General features: G+C 33.6%; 1 protein-coding gene across 1 annotated transcript; it reads left to right on the top strand.

The window, feature by feature from the left end:
• The first annotated feature begins 9,612 nt into the window (after positions 1-9,612).
• LOC140788154 (WPP domain-interacting tail-anchored protein 1-like) lies at positions 9,613-16,755 on the top strand. Its single transcript, XM_073137293.1, has 3 exons — positions 9,613-9,825; positions 11,583-12,103; positions 14,710-16,755. Exons 2-3 carry the CDS (start codon positions 11,599-11,601, stop codon positions 15,957-15,959), a joined length of 1,755 nt encoding a protein of 584 aa, XP_072993394.1. The 5' UTR covers positions 9,613-9,825; positions 11,583-11,598; the 3' UTR covers positions 15,960-16,755.
• The last annotated feature ends 5,272 nt before the right edge of the window (positions 16,756-22,027 follow it).

Raw genomic sequence — 22,027 nt, 5'->3', positions numbered from 1 at the left:
TCTCTAGTAGGGTAGGGCTTAGATGCTCACCCATGCTATTCTACTGAGGTGTTTCTCTAATTGTGAAATGACACTCTATTCCTTCTTATTTGCATAATTTAATAAAAGGACCCGATGTTATTCACCACCATTATCCAATATGAGCTTTTTGATCTTCTTGCCAGTTTGATTATAAATCATCTTTTTTTAATTCTAAAATATTTTCAACACTTTATGCTTGTGATGCATAGTGTATACTCAAGATATTATAGAATAGTCATTCATAAAGGTCACAAACTAATATTTTTTGCCTAAGGAAGCCTTTCGGGTAGGTCCTCAAATATTTGTATGAATATACTCTAAAATATTCTTGGTTAGATGCACTCTAGTGCAAACTTGACCCTTGTTTGCTTGCCCATAACACAATGTTTATAAAATTTCAATTTGATACTCTTCACACCCTTTAGCAATCATTGATTTGATAAATCTACAATGCTTTCTCTCCCGAATGCCCCAACCTCATGTGTCATAATCTAGTAGTGTTAGCCGCATTAACTAAATTGATTGAAGCTAGGTCTACACTACCAATATCCTTAGAACCATGCAAGAACTATAGATTTGTTCTTCTTATATCCTTCGTTACAACTAGGGCTTTCAAAGAGACATTTAATGCTCTACCTCTCAATGTAATAGTTAAACCTTTTGATTCTAAGATACCAAGTGAAATAGGATTCTTTTTCAATTTTGGTATGTAATGGACTTATGTTAACTCTTTCACGGACCTATCATAAAGCTTTAGGCGGATGGTGCCAACTACACGGACTATCATTACCCATGAATACAACTCCACCTAAAATTTTATCAAAAGTAGAAAACCTTAGTTGGGACTCATATAGTATTGCACCTGGAATCCAATATCCACTCATCCTTGTCACAAGCAAGAGTCTAGCCTATTAGTGCATTCTCTAAATCCTCACCATCCGAATATGCCATATTTACCTTTTGAGATTTCTTCCAATGCCCTTTATTTCGATAATAAGAGCATTGGTCTTTTGCAATTAATTTTTTATCTAAAGATGCACTTCTTGACTTCAAAAAGGATTTACTTCTCTTCACAAATTTCTTATTCTCTAATCTACTCCTCGCAGTCAAATCATCCAATGATGACTTATGAGTAGCTTGTTTATTCAATTTTCGATACTCATTGTTAATAAGTGCCTCTGCAACTTTGTCATAATGTATAGAGTCATTCTATATAGCAAAATAGTTGTAGGATAGTCGTAGGTATCTTGCAATGAATTCACCAGTGCTTTGTCTTTATCCAAGATCTCCACTCCAAGTCTTATAAATTAGCAAGTAGTTTGTTGAAAAAGTTCAAATACTCACTCATAGGTGTTCCACTCTTGTACTGAAACTGAAAGAACTTCTTCAAATAGAGTTGATTCTCTATGCTCTTTATTATAAATGTATCCTCCAATTTCTCCCATAAGTTCTTTGTTGAATTCTCCTTCATCATAAAGTATTTTTAATCCTTTGTTAAACAAAGTCGGATAGTGCTACATATATGCTTGTTGGTTCATTTTCTCCAATTCTTTGCTTATGACTTATTCGAACTTCTCTTCTAAGGTAATGTCTAATTCTTGTTAGAATAAGATGTTCATCACTTCACATCGGCACATTTTAAAGTTATTTCTGCCATCAAATTTTTCTACCTCAAATTTTGCATTTGACACAATTTTCCTCAATTTGGATGATTCTAGCATTTTCCAAGATTAATTTTCCAAATCTACAAAACTATTCTCAAATCTAATAGCATAGGTTTAAAACTTTGAAGCTATGATACTAGTCTGTTGTGCTAAAAGCCAAATGGGTGGAAGGTAACATAAGCAAACCCAACACCCTCAAACTCTTCAATGGGATAGTAATGGACAAATGTAATCAATTTAGGAAAAACTCAAATATGATGCTAATGATATAGGAATAGCAATCATATACTTCTAAACAAGTATTAAAGCCCCTATTGCAAATAATCATGAAATATAAAAAGACTAAAAGGAGAGAGATAAGATTTACATGACTCGGCGATATGATTACATCCATAAGGCGAAGCAATCTTCAATCCACTATGCAAATCTAAGTATGAAGAGTTTTCTCAACTCTAATCTCCCTCAATAAAATAGTGGCTAACTCTCTTATGTTTTATCTTTTGCAACATAATCTTAAAATCCCAACTTATGTATTTATAGAGCTAACTTATGCTGAAGAAAACCCGCGGGCCGTTCAAACGCCCATAGACCCATTCGAACCCCAGAAAGCTATTCTGGAATGTAGTACAGTGTTTGAATGCCTATGAGGCTATTCGAACACCTACAAAGTGCAAATCCTCTAGAGCTTTGGTATTCGAATGCCTCGACACATGAAACTTAAAACTCTTGATATAAGCCAGATCGTCAACAATAACCATAGCAATGACAAATTGTATGTCAATATGCAAAAAAGAATTAGGAATCATATCTTTGGTGCACAACAGTACAAAATATACTGAGAATACCAATTAATTTAAGCAGATATGCCATCAATTAGCGTAATATCAATGTATATATATACAAAAGCAACAATATACATTAACAAGATGCTCAAGACCATCAGCTTCAAGATTTTCTTTGATACTCTTTTAAAAAGTTGCAAAATGCTCTAATATATTACTCACTTTAGATGTTGTAGTTGTTTATCTTTCTTTTTTTTTTAGAATATTTTCAAATAGCACGCTGTACTTTACTTATTTGTGATTAACTCTTTGTGTTTGAGCTATTTATAATCCAATCCATCCTTTCTTCACACACTGGGTTGACTTAAATTAACTATAAAAAAAATAGTATCCAAATAGGAATAATATGTTAGAGATATTAAGATTATATTCTAAAAATACCAAAAATGCCATTGTCTTCTATTTTCTCTTTTATTTAATACTTCTAAAATAACTTTTATTTAATTACTTCTAAAATACTCACGTCTAGAATACTATTATAAACCTAAATTTCTTCAAGAGCATTATTCTCAAGTTAAATAAAGCATATTTCAAATTAGTTATAGTAACAGTAGGATGTCACATAAAAATTATATGAGGGAATGCTAATCAACAAAAAATAGGGTATTATTTGAAAATTTCCCTTCATTTTTTCTTAGAGTAACTCGTTAAGCTATGTTGCCTCAGGAGGTTGTTGTATCCTCCTCCTTCCATCCATAAATAGCCATACATCTTAAGACTTTGCCATAGCAGTGCATCATCCAATCCACAGAGATCGATCATGAGGCCTGGAAACCTATCTACTTCAACGAAGTTCCAACTCTGGAGATCTCCAATCCCATATCTCTTTGGAGGCTTAGCAGCCATGATGGGTCTCATTGCCTTCGCACTCATAGTGCTCATGATTTGTTTCCACCGCAAGTCCTCCTCGGATGAATCCTCCATGTCTCCTCTCTCGCTTGAAGAGCCTGCTATAGTTCCTTTGGACATGGAGCCCAAGATTGTTGTCATAATGGCAGGAGATGAGAAGCCTACGTTCATGGCAAAGCCTCTCTCTCCTCAACTGATCACCGTATGTAAACCACAAGAATGAGGATCAAGTTTTGTTCTAGATCCCTCCCATAGCTTTTAGTTTCGGCTTTATGACTTATGAGTGGTATTAATATATCACAGTAGTCTTGTAGTTTATCTCCTCTCTTTGAGATGGGTGTGTTCTCATCTGTTCTTTGTTCTTAATGATTCCTCAACGTTAATTTTGCCTTCTGGATTGAAAGGGAAGTATGTAGCAGCTGATGGATTCCTTTTTTCGCCCTATTTTTTCTTCTAAAGTGAAGTGGAGATCATAAGGTTGTTTCTAAGACTTCAAGACTTAGATCTTTAAGAAGTAAAGGGCAAGCTTTACCATCATAGTAATGGTCCTCAACACAACCGTAATAAGAAGGCGAGGATAAAGATTAATAGTTCTAAGAAATAAAAATTTTGAGTAAAGTGTTTCGGTGAAAGTTAATAATTATGACAATTAAGTATCACATGAAATATACAAAAGGTCAGAAAATACTACTCTCTTCTTTTAAAGGTGGAAGTGCAATGAGCCAAAATCGCATAAATTAGATGGTTTTGAAAAAGTAAGAAATGCTACATAGTACTAGATTTTCATAGAGAGTTAACACTTTCTTTTTCTACTTTCTATACTAAACACTCCTTAGTAATTCAGCTACTTCCTTAGTCTGCAAAGCAAATCACATACTAGAACATTCAAACGTTGTGGACATGGTTCACAAATATCAGCACAAAATATGGTATGGAAATGTTATGATGGACCACTAGATCAGTAAATAATCATTTCACAGCCACCCAAAATAGGAATAGTATTGTCCGAGTGGGAGGAAGAAAGGAACAGAACGTTCTAGGAAAAATTGCAATTTACACTATTTGATTTAGCTCATTTGCACAAAACATCGTTAATTTTTTTTAACTTAACTATTTGCGTGCATAATTTGTTTGTAGAAGATCATATTTATATGACGAAAGTGCAACTGTAATATTTTTCATCGTATTTGATGTGCCAATTATTGACCAGTTTTTCATATAAAAAATTATATTTATATACTAAAAGTATTCTTCTGTCAAATGAAAAATACTTTTTAACCGTTACTTAATATATATATATATATATATATAGGCAAAATTAATTATCATTTCACTTTCCTGTTAACAATAACAGATTAACTGTTGCACTCTAATCCGGATCTTAAGTGCTTATTTAAATTGAACTGTGTTTCATACAATTGAGTTGAAATATAATTTCCCTATATAATATTCTAAGATTGGCAGCATTGGTAGAGGAGCATTTACCTATATACTTCCTACTTCAAACTTCGAGGCACTTCCTGTATTTATTTGGCCATTTAGGGGGGGGATGGAAAAAGAAGAAAAAATACACTAACAATTCATAGTAATCTTTCCTACCTAGTGGAAGAATCTGGATAAGAAGCTTTCCTTTAACTTTTCACTTAATCACTCTCCACTCTGTGATTATTGAGATTAATTACATTATTATTACAGCATTATATTAATAACTACAGTACCGAAAGTTCCAGGAAATAGCAGCAAAGTTGCCACCTTCTCCTCAAAAGAAATATATAAAGGAAAGGAAGATGCCCACTTACTGTTTTCAATTCAAACTCAACAACTTAAAGATTAAAGATGTTAGTACTTTATATCGAGCGTAGTGTTGGAAGCGGCGGTTCGAAGTCGTAGAGTGGGGTAAAAGGATCCTCCACCAAAGATGCCATCGTAGTTCCCACTATGGCATGCATGCACTATGGAATATCTTGGAAATATCATTCTAACTAGTATTAGGCCTCCTTTCTTAATCCAAAAGCAAAGAGGCATCCAAATTTCCATGCAGATGGTGCTTTATTTAGCATTAGATATTGACAAGATGTTTACTCTTATATATAGCTACTATTTTTCACCTCTTTCTCTCTCTTTTCTTTACGAACTAACTGGCGTGTGAGTATTTGATACATCTTAATATATAGCTTCTAGGCTCTACCAAATCCTTGTAGATTATTCTATGCCCTTTTGTTTTTATCAAGAGATCTATATCCCTATCTTTTAAATAATGAATCATGCAACTGAAAATCTTCTATCAAAAATGAATAGAAGTAAATAATATATATATTATAATAAATTATGAATTTATAAGCTAATTATTATAAGTTAGACGAGAGGTTAGCCCTCGGTGATACACGTAGATTAGACAATTAGTCTAAAGATCAAAATCTAGGATCGATATGGTGTGCATATAAAAGCTTGCCTGATGGTGGTTTTTTAAGCCACGGCACTAGTTTCCAGAAGATGTCACATTGGTGTTGGAAGCGGAGGTTCGAAGTCGTAGAGTGGGGTTGTAATTGTTGGTATTACTATGTACTTTTGGAAAATTGCAATCATTGCTTCCACTGTGGCAAACTTTTTTTCAACTTTGACATATATATTGCGAAGATAATTCTGATTAAAAAAAATTATAAGAGGATATAGTTGTAGAAAATTGGATCTAGAAAAAGAAATTGCGTATCTCCGTGTGATTTAGCTCAATTTTTATTGTTATGTAACTTTAACTTAAGAATTTTGTACTCTTGTGCTGTAATTATTATTATTATTATTATATTTGATTAAATTTAAGATCAAATTTATAGATCCTCATTAATAACAAATAAATTTATAGATGATTAAATTAGCTTTTTAATATATCTAGTTCAATTTCAAATGATAAAGGTATAATACATATATTGAACAAATATCTATTTTTTTTATATCTTTAATTTTTTAAAATTAGATTGATATTATTTTATTTTTAATAAGGATAAAAATTTATCTCTAATAATAATTTTTAAACTTGATACGTGGTTTGGTAAAATATGTTATAAGGGATTGCATTTTATTCTAGAACACGGAGGGGTAAAATGATATAGATGAAACAATAACGATAAAAGTGAATTTAAACCTAACTAGAGGATAAAAATATAATTTTTCTAAATTATATATAATGCCCTATATTTATATACTTTTTGGAACATAGGGCCTTGCATATATACATTACATAAATAATCCTTCAAGTTAATTAACTGTTAAAATTTAAAAATTTAAGTATAAAAAGAAAAATATCCTTGTTCTAATTTTCATATATTACTCTTAATTAAGAATATTTTTTTATATATTTTCTAGTAAACTATTGAAATTTAACTTTAAATAATAATCGTATATAGGCAAACAATATATGTTTTAAGGGGTATATAAGTAAATATAATTTTTAGAGAGGAATACAAATAAATAAAGAATTTTTCTGAGGGTATACTTGCAGAAAGCCTTATTTATAAATAGCCTCTTATTTGCTAAAAAATATTGAGCAATACTTTGAGTTAATTTGATAAACACCTATTGAAATAGAATGAAAAGTAGAATATTTCATCTATTTTAAATGATATATTTTGTATTCCTAACATATATTACTCTTATTTCACTCCTCTAATATAATCTTTGAGACTAAATAATAATAGTTTTCAATTCTTTGATTGTGAGATCAGTGTTTGGATGTAATTTTAGCATTTGAATAATTGATTTGATATTATTTTGTTGAAAACTCGGTAGTTTGATTTGTTTCCAAGTTGCTTTAATAATTTATTTTTATAATTACATTAATCTTATGGTCGGATTAAATTATATCCATCTATCTATCTACCAAAAGAGTGTGTTTTAGTAGTTTTGAGCAAATATAGGGTTGTATTTATAAATAAAAAATGTGTGCTATTTATAATTTTCTCTTTTAATTATTAATTCTACGCAACACCAATAGTGGAATGAGGATCTTATTCGTGAGTGGCAATCAAAGTATTTCATAATATATAACTAAGGTGTTCTTTTTAAAATCAGTTGACTTTTTATATCAAGCTTCAACATCAATATATGGATCAAAGTCAAAGAGCTAATATAAAAATCAAACAAAAAAGTTATTCTCTTGCTCTATGAATGGAGGAATCACAATGATGTTTTCAATATGATGGTATTTACCACATTGAAGTTTTGCAACTTTATGTGGTAATTTTTAATTTTAGTTTAAGTAGGAGGTGTTATTTAACTAAGGGTGAAAACGGGTTGAATTAACCCCGACCCGACCCATTATCTGACTCGATTCGGATCGGATTTGAATAGAAAATTTCTATCTAATTCAGATACGGATAGTGAAAAAAATTCGGATACAGATCAGATATATTTTTTAGATTCAAATACAGATATCGGATATCCGTTTACCTGCATATATTCATATTCGTTTAAAGTCCAATATTCATATCTGAATTCGTATCGAATTTTGTTAATTTTGCTATCCCTAAAATATCTTTACAATAAGGATTAAACTAATTTAATATTAAAGGCACTTAGATCCTCATTATGCACATAACAATCTTTTTAAAATAATAAAAATATCATCATATGATTTAATAGCATAACGCACATTATATGTATTATATCATTTTATGTCCCGTAATGCAGATGAATTTTTTTTTCATTATATCCATTTGGTTGTTTAATTCTTAAGTTTTTTCTTATATCACATCATGTATTATATTTTTATTATATTTACATCTTATCTATTCATAATGTTTAATTCAACCAATGCATGTTTTATTAAAATCGTTGAAAGCACTCTACTCAAGAAAATTTTAAAAAAATTTTGGAAAAAAATATAGGATATAAATTATAATAAACACACAAGGAGTAGTGAAGTAAAGACATTCCTTCTCTTGTAAAAGATTTGTTTGCCCTATTAAATCCTAGAGACAATTCACTTGAACTACCATCTATTTTTATATACATCGAATATTTTTTTTATACACATAACCATCATAAACTATTAAAAATATGAAAATTTTTATTTATTAGTTTACGGTTAAGTTTTTCATCCATAAGCTATCATATGCAAATCGAGTGTTTTTTATCTTTATTTTTTTTGGAGAGAAAAAAAATAAAGTTTAATATACTAAAATATGGTTATCTTTCTTCTCAAATAAACATCTTGCCCATCTTCTCCTCTATTTTTTTTGCCCATTTCCACATACAAAGTCCAACCAAATACAAGATCCCAGCAACGTCCCACCAACACCCATAACTTCATCTAAGTTAGAAATATTTGCTCATCAACCTCTCCTCCCCTTCATGGACTTCACCATCCTTTAGGAGAGACGCTAGGCAGTGGATTTAACATGGGATTAACTCCAACTATACCCGTCGAAAACAGCCTAACAAGGTAAGGCAAGAACAGTAGATTCTTGGCAACACACTACCATTTTTCTTTTCTTTATTGTGACTCTTTTGGTCTCTTAGAAATGTGGCTTTCATAAATGTGCCAGATGCCTTGCCCTCGGCTGTAGCTCGTTGCTCGAGATGCAAGTTTCTTAAAAGATACTTCTTATATACGCTCTTTGATTATTTATTGTTTCATATTTCTCCCTCTCTTCCAGCACTAAGACTTCTTCCATGTATTGCCTTTCAATACAGAGGGAGCTGGGATTTAGCTTGGCTCAAGACGAGCTCAATATTATTCCATTAAGCTAATTCAAAAACCTATTATTCCACTAATCATCTAAATATTCTCCATAAACTGCTTTAATTAGTTATGCTATACTAAATTTATACATCTATGTTTATCTGTATTTATATAATATCACCTCACAATTGAGCCTATTTGAGCTAAACTCGAATGAGTTACTCTAACTCGGCTCTGCTCAATTAAACTTTCAGGCCCAAAAATCCATCTCGGCTCGCGCCAATGAGGTTGTTTTCTTTTTATTTTCTATCACTAATAATGCTACACTATGAATAAATAGAAACTTCTTTTAATTTCATTATTTGCTCCCATTTAAACTTTCTTCCAAAATAATCTTTTCATTAAGAACCTACTTTAATTTCCAGTATGTACATGCATGCATACATACATACATACATACATACATAACTTGGTTGAAGCCCAACGAGATCCTAACCGGATCCAAACCAGTCAAACCGGCCTAACTACAAATACCTTACCACCTTCTCCTCCAAGAATCGAGCGGGGAATGGACGGTCGGTCACCCTTCCGTTCCCCTCCTCTCCCGCTACCTCCTCCTCTCGCCTTCCCTTCCATCTCTCCGATCCCACACGAAGCAATAAAAAAAAAACCTAATTTGCTTCCCTTCGATCTCTCTTCTTTCCGCTCCTAAATGCCGCAGGAATCTCGTTATCACCTTTAACTTTACGGAGCCGTAAAAGATTTAAGACACGTAAGTTTTCTCCTCTTTGCATTAATTTTTCTTTTTGGCTAAAATATTATAAATAGCTCTTATACAAATAGGTGAAATATCTGCAGCCGTTCCCCATGTAGTAGCTCTCTTCAATCACGTTATCATGTTTTCGATTTGGGTCCGATAATCTTCTATGAGGTTTTAGGACGCATACATTATGGCATTGTATCTCTGATATCATGTGCCAGAAGTATTCGTGAATTTTGATACAAAGAAGAAGGAATCGTGGGTGCATTAATTAAGAAATATATAAACCGTAGAACGACGAAATGATTGAATCTAGGTGGAAGGCTTTGCAATAGAGAGAGGTATTAGATTTTTGCCCTCATTGTTGGAGAGGATTTGTGACATTTGTGTGTGTGATGACTTATGCAAGATTTCTCATCCATCATGGTTTTCCTCAAACTATGTAAAAAAAAGTCAAAACAACTTGTTGTTTAGCTATGACTAACAAATAAATTTGCCTGTTTTACAGTTACATCCTAGCTTCATTTTTTTTTATTGACGTTTCCAGTTTTGATGGTTATGATACTAGTAATAGTATTATTTCAAACATGCTGCACTTTTTGTTATTTGCAAAGGTACCTCATGTTCTTAAATCTGTTGATATAGATCTCACTTTGGAGCCATATTTCTTCCCACTATTCTAATGGTTCGCCCTTAACTATCCTTAATTTAGTAGCTTTATGATCAAGAAACGTTGAGCTTCATGGTAATGGCAACTTATAAGTTTCATTCTTCTCGAAGCTAAACTGAACATAATCCTTTGAGACACCATTAACCATCAATCAACTTGCAAATCTAGTAGACTGATTTATCATGGTAGCACTTGACTTATGTCTCATGAATATATAAGACCCTTTAGCCTGACGCCTTTTCCATATCATTGATCTTAGTTTTCTACGCACTGTTTCTATATTGAATGCTATCTCTTGGTGGGTTTTACTTACATTTCACAAGTCACAATCTCATAGTTCAATGGATAAGTTGATACTAATAGGACTTGTAGGTTTTGTTGGAGTCTCATCTCTTGCTAAGCTTTCATCCATTGTCACCACATGTTTAAGTCTATTAGCCTATTTTGTTATGAAATAAGTCGGGATTTAGTTAATTAAATCCTACACCATGCAGTATATGGTCATGAATTCGATACATGGAGACATGCTCTATAGTAATCTGGGCTTGATTTACCACTTACTACATTTTGTCCTCCTAAGAAGTAAGAATCTGCATTAGCACGAGGCTTGTGCAATGGGGCACCCTTCGTATATTTACGGAATGGAAAACTAATGTCTCTGACCATATATTTAACAGTTTGTCACTTAACCTTGCACAATAGAAGTACCTGATAGACTTTATCAGCAACCTATTTGTATATCAAACGAGAAAAAGAGATTATTAACTAATATTTTTATACTAGATACTTTCAAGTGACTTCTCATCAAAATTCAACCAGGGATCTGTCATAAGTACAGTTGTTGCTTATCATTTCAGGTTCAAAACAAATTGCTATTTTTCCTAAATTCACTATTGTTCTGTGAACTTCTATCTGAGATTAGATGATTATCATTTCAGCTTCAAAACAAATTGCTGTGCTTAATTTTTATGAAAAAGCGCAACTGTTAGCTTCAAATAAACCTTCAAGTATTTCTGAATCTTCTTCCGGTTCTATCTTGAATTTGTTTTATCTTACTCGCCACATATCCATCATTACATCTGATTATCATGATGTATAGGAAGGAAAACGTGATAATGGGCAGTGATGATCAAGATAACAGCTATTGTCAAGAGGAGATGCCATCAAATGGAGAGAGAACAACTAGAGGAGGATCCCCTATGGAGGTTTTAACAAGAGTGGAACTTGACCTGGCATATTCTTCAGAAAAGTTACTGAACCTGGATATACTTTTGATGGAAGTGGCAGGCAGAGGAACTGAATTTGATGCCCTTGCATTGGGAAATGGTGATGTCTCTAGTGCATCTGTTGTTAAGGCCTTTGAATTTGATATCCTGTCTGGAATTTTGGATTCTGAGGTTAAAGAGTTAGACAACTTCATGACTTATCTCCAAAAGGAAATTGTGGATGCCTGCCAGAAAGTTACTGATGATGACCACATTGAGGAATCATCAAGCAAAATAGAAGAGAAGCTGCATGATGCTGAAGTATCTTTAAAGCAGTCTCAGGACCTAGTAGCTGATATTAGGAAACAATCAGCCAAAATTGAAAAAGTCCTAGATTCTGGTTGGAACAAATCATGTAAGTTCTATACAATTACTTATTTTGTAGAGGAAGATGGCTACTCAATTGTTTGATTATGAAGGACTTAAAGTCCATTGCTTGATGCCTATTATTAATAATCTATAGAAGGATTCACCGTATATACCATTCTTCACTAATGTGAACTGTACCTTGTGCATTGTGTACCTACTTATGACCACATCAGATAGCAATCGTAGTAGCTTCCTTGCTTCTTAAGGAATAACTCATTTGAGTTCTTCTTTGTGGGAAACGACTTAGGAAACCTAACTCTCATACTACGTTGAACCAGCCATAGGTCTTTCCAAAATGTACCATGTTTCCTTTACAAATTTTCATACATAATTCCAAATTGGTGAAACCCTTTTGGAACTTGAAAGTTGTCGATCTCGATCCTGATCCTGATTCCGGTCCTGATCTTTTAAACCTTGGTTATGACGATTTAACAGAAGTGTCAGACAGTGGTAGTTTCTGCACTTTCCAGTTCAATAGATTGATAAAAAAATTCTTTCTTCTTTATCTTCTGCCAAATACACATGTTGCACTTATTGAAATTAATTTGAAGTACAAAAGATTTTCTAAAGCAATACAGCAATTCTAGAATTCTCCTACTCCTGTAGTACTTGATGAACTGTTAATCCTGTCATACTTGAAGAACAGGATATCATCAGTATATTGTACTATTGCGGATTGAGCAGACTATTATTTATAACTCCTGTATCCAGTCCTTTCTAGCCCAATTCCTTCACCCTCTTACATTATCTCTTTTAATTTATTAGAAATCAAGCAAACAAAGGGAAAGAGAATCTCCTTTCTTATCATTTTCTGAATCAGAACTATTTCCTAATTTTCCATTCATAGCAGCTGTCATTTGGCCTGATGTAATTGCCATCATGATCTGTTCCATTTAATGTTTCACCTAATCTCCTCAATCTCATTATTTCCTTCACATATTGCCATCTCATTATGTTGTAAGCCTTCTCAAAGTCCAAGCTTAATAGGTTCTTTTTACTTCCAAATGAATAGTATTTTTTGTTCGTGAACCTTACTACCTGGAATTAGTTTGTGTTTGATGAAGGCACCTTGGGACTTATCAATTAGCTTATCAATCACTTTTCTCAATCTTATAGTTAATTAAAAGTGCAATTCAGTAGACTGATGGGATTGAGGCCCTCTTTCCTTTATGCTCCTTTTGTTTTGGTATCAGGAACACAACATTGCATAATACATTTTTGTACCTTTAGTTTTTTACTGTCTAGTGTGTGCCACATTCAATAGTTTATTCTCGACCAAATGCCAGAATCTCTTGTAGAATCTCATTGTGAGGTCATCAAGTCCAGGAAGCTTTCTGTGTTCAATCTGAAAAACAACTTCAACCTTTTCCACCTCGACTGGTTTTTCTAGTTGTTCATTACTTTGACCACTGAGTCTAATTTATTTTTCCCATGGTTCTTTCCCGCTTCAGTTTGTGTTTTGTGACTTTTATCCCTCTTGACCAAACACACTGGAATAATAGCTAACCGTATTTTTCATTTGCTTTTGTTTCCCAGTCATCATATCTTTTCAGATATACAATCTAATTTTCATTTTCAGAACCAGCATCTTTCCTAGATCTTCTCCAAGTGTGGAAACACCTTATGGATTGCTTTTGTCTACCACTCTTTCCAGTTTTGCCACTTTTTTCTAGTTCTAAAGAATGAATGGATTGAACATATATCATTTCAATTGCTAGTAGAATTGATAGGTACCATTTTTATCTCTTCATCTTCTTCTCTATTTGATTTTCTTATTCTCATCCCTATCTTTTTCTTTCTTCTACACAATCAGGTACCATTTTTATATCATTTCAATTGCTAGTAGAATTGATAGGTACCTTTTTTTTTTATCTCTTCATCTTCTTCTCTAGTTGATTTTCTTATTCGCATCCCTATCTTTTTCTTCTACACAATCAGTTTCCTGAGCCATGTTTCCTTTCCACCAGAATTACCCTCCTCTGGAATGACTCAAGTCTCAAGTACTACATACTCAATCCTCCTCACTTTGGGATTTGCCTGTCAAAATTATTGCAAGTTTCTCTGAACTTTTTACTACCACCTCACATAGCACTGCAATCACTTATCTTCTCTCCTTGATCTTTTATCTTTTGTATTTCCTGTGATTTCCTCTGATGTTTCTCATTGATAATTTATTTTATTTCAATCTGTTGCATCTTCTGTGGCATCTTCTCCTCTCATATATTCATTTCCTTTATTTATTTTATTTACTACCACCTCACGTAGAACTGCAATCACATTTTCTCGTGTTTTTCTCTTTTTAGTTACTATGTCCATGATCCAGCTATATTCATTTCCTTAACCATCTCCTTTTCTATGCTTCTCTCTTACCTCCTTGATAATCTACTTTAGATATCTTGTCTCCTTCCACACAAGAATACCAAATTGGAGCCATTTCTTGGATCTCCAGCTTTGCATTTCCTCCTTTTCTGCTTTCTTTTATCCTTTTCTTGGCCTCTGCACTTTCTTGTCTCAATTCTGAAACCAATTACACTAAATTAATAAGAACAATAAGGATGCACATAACTGTTTCAAAGACATGTATCTTTGCAGGGAGCAATGGAGATGGGGGAGTTCAAAATGGTCACTTTTCATCAAACAATACTAAATGGACATTGCAGAATGCGGATCAGCGGAGACATGTTCTACAAATGTTGGAAAAATCTTTAGCAAGGGAGCTGGATCTTGAAAAGAAGCTTTCTGATTCAAGATCTGCCGAAGAGGAACTCAAACTGAAACTGTGCCACGCAGAACAGGAAACGTACTGTCTGGAAGAGTCATTGCATATGATTGCAGGAAGGTTGTTTGAGACTGAAATTGCTGCTGATGTTCTTCTGGCAATTTCTAAAGAACTAACAGGAATACTTAATTTTGTCCAATGCAATCCTAGTGCTTTCATACACCAGGAATTGGAGATGCAGCCAGAGTTAGGGGATAGTGTGGCCAAGCTATCAGCTGAAGAAAGTGCTTTGGAGAAGTTGAAAACTAGCTGTGCAGCACTTGATAACATCATTTCATGGCAGGAAAATGGTCTAAAAGACTCCCTTGCTGAATCTGCGAATGAATGCATGCTAGCTGCTCTGAGAGATAAGGTGCTAGCATTGGAGGAACGGCTAAGGGAATCTGATATCCGGTTGCAGTTGGAGAAAGCATCCACTGAAGCCAGTCAAGAGCAGCAGAGTATGCTGCATTCTGAACTAAGCGCCTTGGAAAATGTCATTGAGGTTCTTAAAGAAAATGTCTTGAAAACAGAAGGTAGGGCTGAAAGGGCAGAAGCAAAGTGTACACGATTGACTAAAACTAACATGGAACTAAATGAAGAGCTTGGTGTTCTTAGAAATAGTGGGTCAGATAGGGCAAACCTTTTAGAAAGGAAGCTCAAGGAATCAGATACTCAGATAGAACATGCAAAAGCATCTGTGGATGCAATTGCAGAACAACAGAATATTTTAAGTGCTACGATGATTGATATGGAACATGTAATCGGGGATTTCAAGGAAAAGGTTTCAAAAGCTGAAAGTAGGGCTCTGAGTGCTGAAGTTAAGTGTACTTTATTGACTGAAACAAATTTCGAGCTTAATGAAGAACTGGGTTTTCTGAGGAGCAGAGTTGAATGTCTAGAGACCTCATTGCACGAATATGATGATGCAAAAGTATCCGCAGCCAAGGATATTGGTATCAGGAGTAATGTCATAGCTGACCTGGTCATGAAACTAGCATTGGAAAGAGAACGCCTCCATATACAGGTAGGCTTTCATTGTATTATTTCTGTGTTTCCATTTTTCATTTTCTTTAGCTTATGAAAATTATTTTGGTGAATGGTTAGTACATTGTGGAAACAGGAAAGCCAATTTTATTTTTGTGGATCATCAAGCATTCTTGAAACTTTGATTATCATATGTTGATGCAGATACTAGCTTGATATAAACTTTGTTAATAAAGGTCTTAGTTTTATGCTTAAGGATCTGTTAACCATCTTGATAAGAAACAAATATATCAGCCTCAACAGGTTAGTTATCTTCAAATTTTGAAATTTACTTTAGGACTAAGAACACAGTTGATGTGGACATCAGTAATATATTACATGAGCACAATTTTAATGCAGTTCCTCCTTCATTAAATTAGTTTTAAGTCAATTATTTTTAATATACATTTGCTATTTATGTTTAGTAATATTTACTTTTTTCAATTGTTTAAAGTGTTATTTGATTATTATCATTTGTAAGATTTATATATAGTCGAGGTTAATGAAGAAATGAAGATTTTTGATATTTACTCTCATTTGCGAAATTGGTGCAAAACCATTGTTAAGGGTGGAGGTGTGAAACCTCGTCCTTCTTTTTTATTGTTGTCTCTTCTACCTCATTCTCTTCACCACATCATTTTGCATCATTTTAGTATTAGAGCAACGGTTTTTAAGAATTCAAATATTTTCCAAGTCACCTTTTTTGCCTCTATTGTCTATTAATCTACTCGTGCTACCCATCTTCCCAATCTCATCACCATTTCCATTGGGTATAGACTGTGAATCATGGATATGGATACGGGGATACGGAGATACGGATACAGGGATACGATAAATTCTTAAAGTAGGATATGGATACGGCATGGATACGCCAATAAATAAATAAATAAATAAATAATATATTTTTAATTTGTTGTCAACCAATGTGACATATGGTAAAAAATGATTATCCCATAAATGATAAGATAAAAGAAAAGAAAGCTACATATTTAATATCTACATGCCTAAAACTTTAAAATAATATTGTAGTAAAAACTGATATGAAACTTAAAATGTTAGTGAAACTTTGAAACCTAATTCAACTATTAGTCTACAACTAATTTGGATCTTTAAATAGGTTTCAAGTTATATGTTTAATTCATTATCAAATAAACAGAGCCTTAAAGTATCATGAAGTATTAGACAATCGTATATACATATAAAGTATGTTTTATATCATCTTTTAGCACAAAAAGAAAAAAAAGGATTGGATGATCAAGAAATGTATCGGAGTCGTATACCGCCGTATCGGAAAATTAATTTTTTTTTTAATTTGGATACTCCTCCAGCCGTATCCGATACGTATCGGGCCGTGTCGGTGCCTTATCGGTATCCGATTCGTATTGGATATAGGTATGGAGGGGCAAACGAAGTATCCGTGCTTCATAAGGTACAAATGACTAGCTTCCCGGGTTCTATACCGCTCTACACTTTTCCTTTGTTCGACCACTTGCATCATGATCACCGGATCATCAGGAACTCTACCGAATGCCGAGTACGATGAGTTTCAAATCGCATGAGGAGATTACCGTTGTAGAGAAACAAGAAGAACCCGTCATCAATGCGAAACCACAAAGCAAGATTTGACAGTCATCAAACGTGGAGTGTCCGTGCATCATCCAATAGTCCATCACCACCTAAATCAATCTTCTTCTCTGCTAGAGGTGAGCTAAAAAAAAAATCAAATTTCAAAGAATTTTGAAATTTCAAAATTTGAAATTTCAAGAATTTTGAAATTCAAATTTAGTGAATTTCAAAATTTTGAATTTTATTAATTTTAATTTTTGAATTTCAAATTCTAGTGACTTATTCTTTCCTTGAGATTTCAATAGATTTTTTTTCCTAATCCTCCCAACAAATCCTAACTATCCAAAAACTACCCAAGCCTATCTCAAAGTTCGTATTTTAAATCCCCCCTCCCCCCTCCCCTCTCCACCCTCTCCACCCTCTCCACTTGCTCCCCCCTCCCCCCTCCACTCTCTCCCCTAAAATATCAAAATTCCTTTTCTTTTCTTCCTTACTATACCTACCAAAATTTTGAATTTTAACTTTTTCTCCCAAAATACCAAAATTCTCTCATCTTCTCTAAACTCACCTGAACCTAAATCAACCTAAACCCAAACCAACTTAGCTCACCAACTCAATCCTATCCAAATCTATTAGCACCCAACTCAATTCGACCCGTTAGTCTTAACCCCAACCTCATGCCCACTCGTTAGTGTTAAGTCATCTTCAACTGTAACATATCTAAATTTATCCCAACTCCAACCCGATTCCTTCCTTTGCTAGACTCTCCATAGCAAGCAACTTTTCCACCAACGTCGTCACAGCTAGCAGTACTCTCTATTGACACCATCACCTTTAGCGTCGTCCTCCACCGCCGCCAACACCATCTTCTCTGAAGTTCACCACCTGTTATCGCCTGCTTGTAGTCAGTCGCCAACCCTCATCCACAACCGTCGCGTCCTCATTGACTTTTTTTCTCTTCCCTATGAAAAGTACCCTTTTCGAAATGAAGGATAAGTCTTGACATCAAGAAAATTTGAGTGTGAAACCCTAGCTTGAGAGTGAATGTGTGAAATTTATCCCTAAGTATAATGATACTTAACTTAATTGAAGTGAATTAGAATAGTAAGAATCTGAGAGCAATAAGAGGTAAGTCTTAATCCACTGCTCAAAATCACTAAGGAGAAGTCTTATCATTAGGAAGATTTGGATAAAAACTCTAGTTTGAGGGTGGAGGTGTAAAATATATCCCTAAATATGATGACATTTAGCTTGTCGAAGTGACTTGGAGTGACAGGATAATATAGGACTGGAGCAATATAAATGCTGCAGGGGACACACTCGATAGAGTTGAGTTCTCTCCCACCTAGAGAGAATGATGCGGACATCAATAATATATTACATGGGCACATGTATTAGTGCAGTTCCTTCTTTAGGGAATTAGTTTTAAGTCCATTATTTTTATTATACATTTACTATTTATGGTGTTTAGGGTTATATTTACTTTTTGCAATTGTTTAGGGTGTTATTTTTTATTATCATTTGTAAAGTCAATATATTGTCGCGGTTAATGAAGAAATGAAGATTTTTGATATTTACTCTCCTTTATGAAATTGGTGTGAAACTATTGTTAAGGTGGAGGTATGAAACCCCATCCCTCTTCTCTCATGTTTTCTCTTCCATCTCATTCTCTCCACCATGTCGTTTTGCATCAACAGTTCTCAACCTTTCTAGATGAATGCAACAATACATAAAGCCTAAGCATGATAATGGTTCTTCAAATTCTAACCGAACAGATTCCATATTATTATATTCGACCAATCTTTTTTTCTTTTGACATGACCTATTCTTCATAAAAATCGAGGTTCTGATAATTTTTTAATTATGGATTAACAATTTTCCTACAACTAGGATTCCAAAACTCCTAACTGTGATCGAGGTTGACTGCTCAAAAAAATGATATGGTTTAGCCGTATTTATCGTCCGTATTAGATTGGACTATATTTTAATTATGTAAAATTCTAAATATTATTTAAAAATTCAGAAAATTTTTCTAAAAAGTTAGAAAAAATTGACTATAAATTAGAAAATAATAATTACTCACATATAAATCCTAGAAAACTAAAAAAATAAAAAAAATACCCACTTACTCAAGAAAAATTAAAAGAGAGTGTGGAAGAACTAAAAAAAAGGAAAAAGAAATAAAAATCATGGTTTTGCTTCTTTTGCAGTGAAGAAGTAGAGGAGAGAGAGAGAGAGAGAGAGAGAGTAGAACCAAAAATAAATAAAAAAAACTTATGCTTCTGCAGTGAAGAAGAAGAAGAGAGAAGAGAGTGGAAGAACCAAAAGGAAAAAAAAAGAAAAAAAATTGTGATGCTATGCAGTGAAAAAGGAGAAGAAGAAGAGAGATAGAGAGAGAATGGAAGAACCGAAAGAAACAAAAGGAAAACAACCACATTTTCTGTATCTACAGTGAAGAAGAGGAGAAGAAAAAGAAGAGAGACAAGTAAAAGAAAAATAAAAAAAAACAAATACCCAAGGTCGCTGAATTTTGTCGGAGCTAGATCTACATTGTTAGAGTTCAAAAGACCTTGTTGGAGCTAGATCTTTGTGTTGGAGAAGCACCGGGTTTGGTTTGGAGAGAGAGGAAGAGGACGACAGGGATATCAATTATTAATATCCCCGGGTTGAATATGGTCAGATCCATTACGGATTTGACCTGACCCAAATCTACCGATCCTGACCTGGATTGGCTGATTGCCGGATTTGGATAAGGTTTTAGCCAATACATCCAATACCTGCCTGATACTAGTCAACTGATTGGTATCGAGCCTAGATTAGGATGGGCTAATTTTTGGATCCATGCTTATATCCCTTCCATCATTTAATTAATGAGATCAAATAATTTCATTTTTGGGAGTATTCAATTTTGCACCATATCCTCTAACGATATCAAGCTCCATAGTCCACAACTTATGTTGTTGGGTTTTTGGTTAATTTGCAACCCCTACCAAAAGTTGTACCATTTTATGCAAGTTTTCAATCTTCTCACCAAAATACGTGAGTTGCTGCTGCATAAGTGCCACATAGATGACTGTAGGAGTACATATAAATTACTAACTCAAAAAGCAAGTCAATACTTTCTAGACAACGATTTACATATAACTCCCTAGTATTATAGCTTATCAAAAGCTGCATTTGATGAAAGTGACTACCACAAGTGGTTAGAGTTTTACCTCCCCAATGTAGAGGTTGGGGGTTCAAATCCTTGTGAGGACGAATTTGTGCCAAATACATCAAATTTGTTTTGTTGTGGACCTTGTGGCATGTTTCTATAGGAGGGTTGACTTAGTTATCCAACTTAATTACTGGGAAAGGTTTGTTGTGGCATGTTTCTATAGAAGGGTGCCAATTACTCATTTTTGTGAAGCAATTTACTATGCTAACGGAAAACAACTTTTCATGAAATGGTAGTCGATTATGCTAAATGAGTTACAAGTTGCTGACGGTGAGAGCGATTTTGTAAACTAATTTCACCGAGAGCGATTTACTTACAGGCAAATAAAACACCTATGTGATGCTTAGCCACTTATGTATCTTAGTAAAAAAAGATTGAAACGGTAATAAATTTTGAGGTGTGGCACTTACTGTCAGAATTCATGTTATTTCAGTAAAATTTTGAAATAGTAACAAATTAACTGTGTTTACTCGCCAGGCTACTCCAAAATATAAGCTATTAGAGAAATGCAGTTTTTTGCCGTGGTTTCCAAAATCGGCCTATCTCAAGTCTAATCGATCAAAACTTGATCGAAAATAATTTTTTAAAGATTCAGGTTGAATCTAAAATGTATCGAACCTAGGAGACATTAGTAGTTGATATCTTCAGCAGTCTTATTTTAAGTTTTTTAGTTTTTACCCTCTATTTCTCACATACTCTCCTCCCACTCTTCACACTTCACCGAGCTCATTCGGCAGCAGATCTGATAAGCCCCTCCAGCTACTCCACACTCTGATGAAATCAAGTATTTTTTATTCTAATTTCTCCTCTCTTTCTCATCCACCCTTTAACTCCTCTTTTCTTACTGCTACAGAACAATAATAAAAAGAGAGATCTCTCTTTCCACTATTATTCTACGATAGCAATTTATTAGTATAAAAATTTGCTAATTTAAGTCAAAATTCATCATAGCTTTAAGTGAGTCTTTTCTTTAGTTTTTAGATTTCATATAAGACTAATTTTTATTTCTATTGTTCTTTTTCTAATTTTTTAGAATTTTTTTTGCATTTTAAAATAAAATTTAGAATTTTTTCTTTTACAGGTAGCTAATACGACTACTACAACCGATACATATCATTTTTTTTCTAGAAGTCAATCCTGATCTTGATACCAAGTTTCAAAATCTTACTTTTATCTATTATCTCCCTCAGAATTGACCCAAACATGCTACGTGACTCCCACGTGAAGTGCATATGATATCCAAGAGTCTAGCAACATACCATCATTGCCACCAAATATCCAAAAAGAGTGGAAGTAAAAAGGAGGGGCCCTCAAAGGCCACAACAAATCCATCCATAATACAA

Source organism: Typha latifolia, chromosome 5 (genome assembly GCF_019914945.1).
Source record: "Typha latifolia isolate L0001 chromosome 5, TyphaL0001v2, whole genome shotgun sequence".
In the NCBI taxonomy this organism is placed as follows: Eukaryota; Viridiplantae; Streptophyta; class Magnoliopsida; order Poales; family Typhaceae; genus Typha; species Typha latifolia.
Note: the sequence above shows the minus strand (reverse complement) of the source record. Positions and strands in the feature narration are given on the sequence as shown.

Coding starts and splice junctions, on each gene's coding strand:
- LOC140788154 (XM_073137293.1), top strand. CDS start 11,599: ATGGGCAGTGATGATCAAGATAACAGCTATTGTCAAGAGGAGATGCCA. Junction 12,104..14,709: donor TTCTGGTTGGAACAAATCAT/GTAAGTTCTATA, acceptor GTATCTTTGCAG/GGAGCAATGGAGATGGGGGA.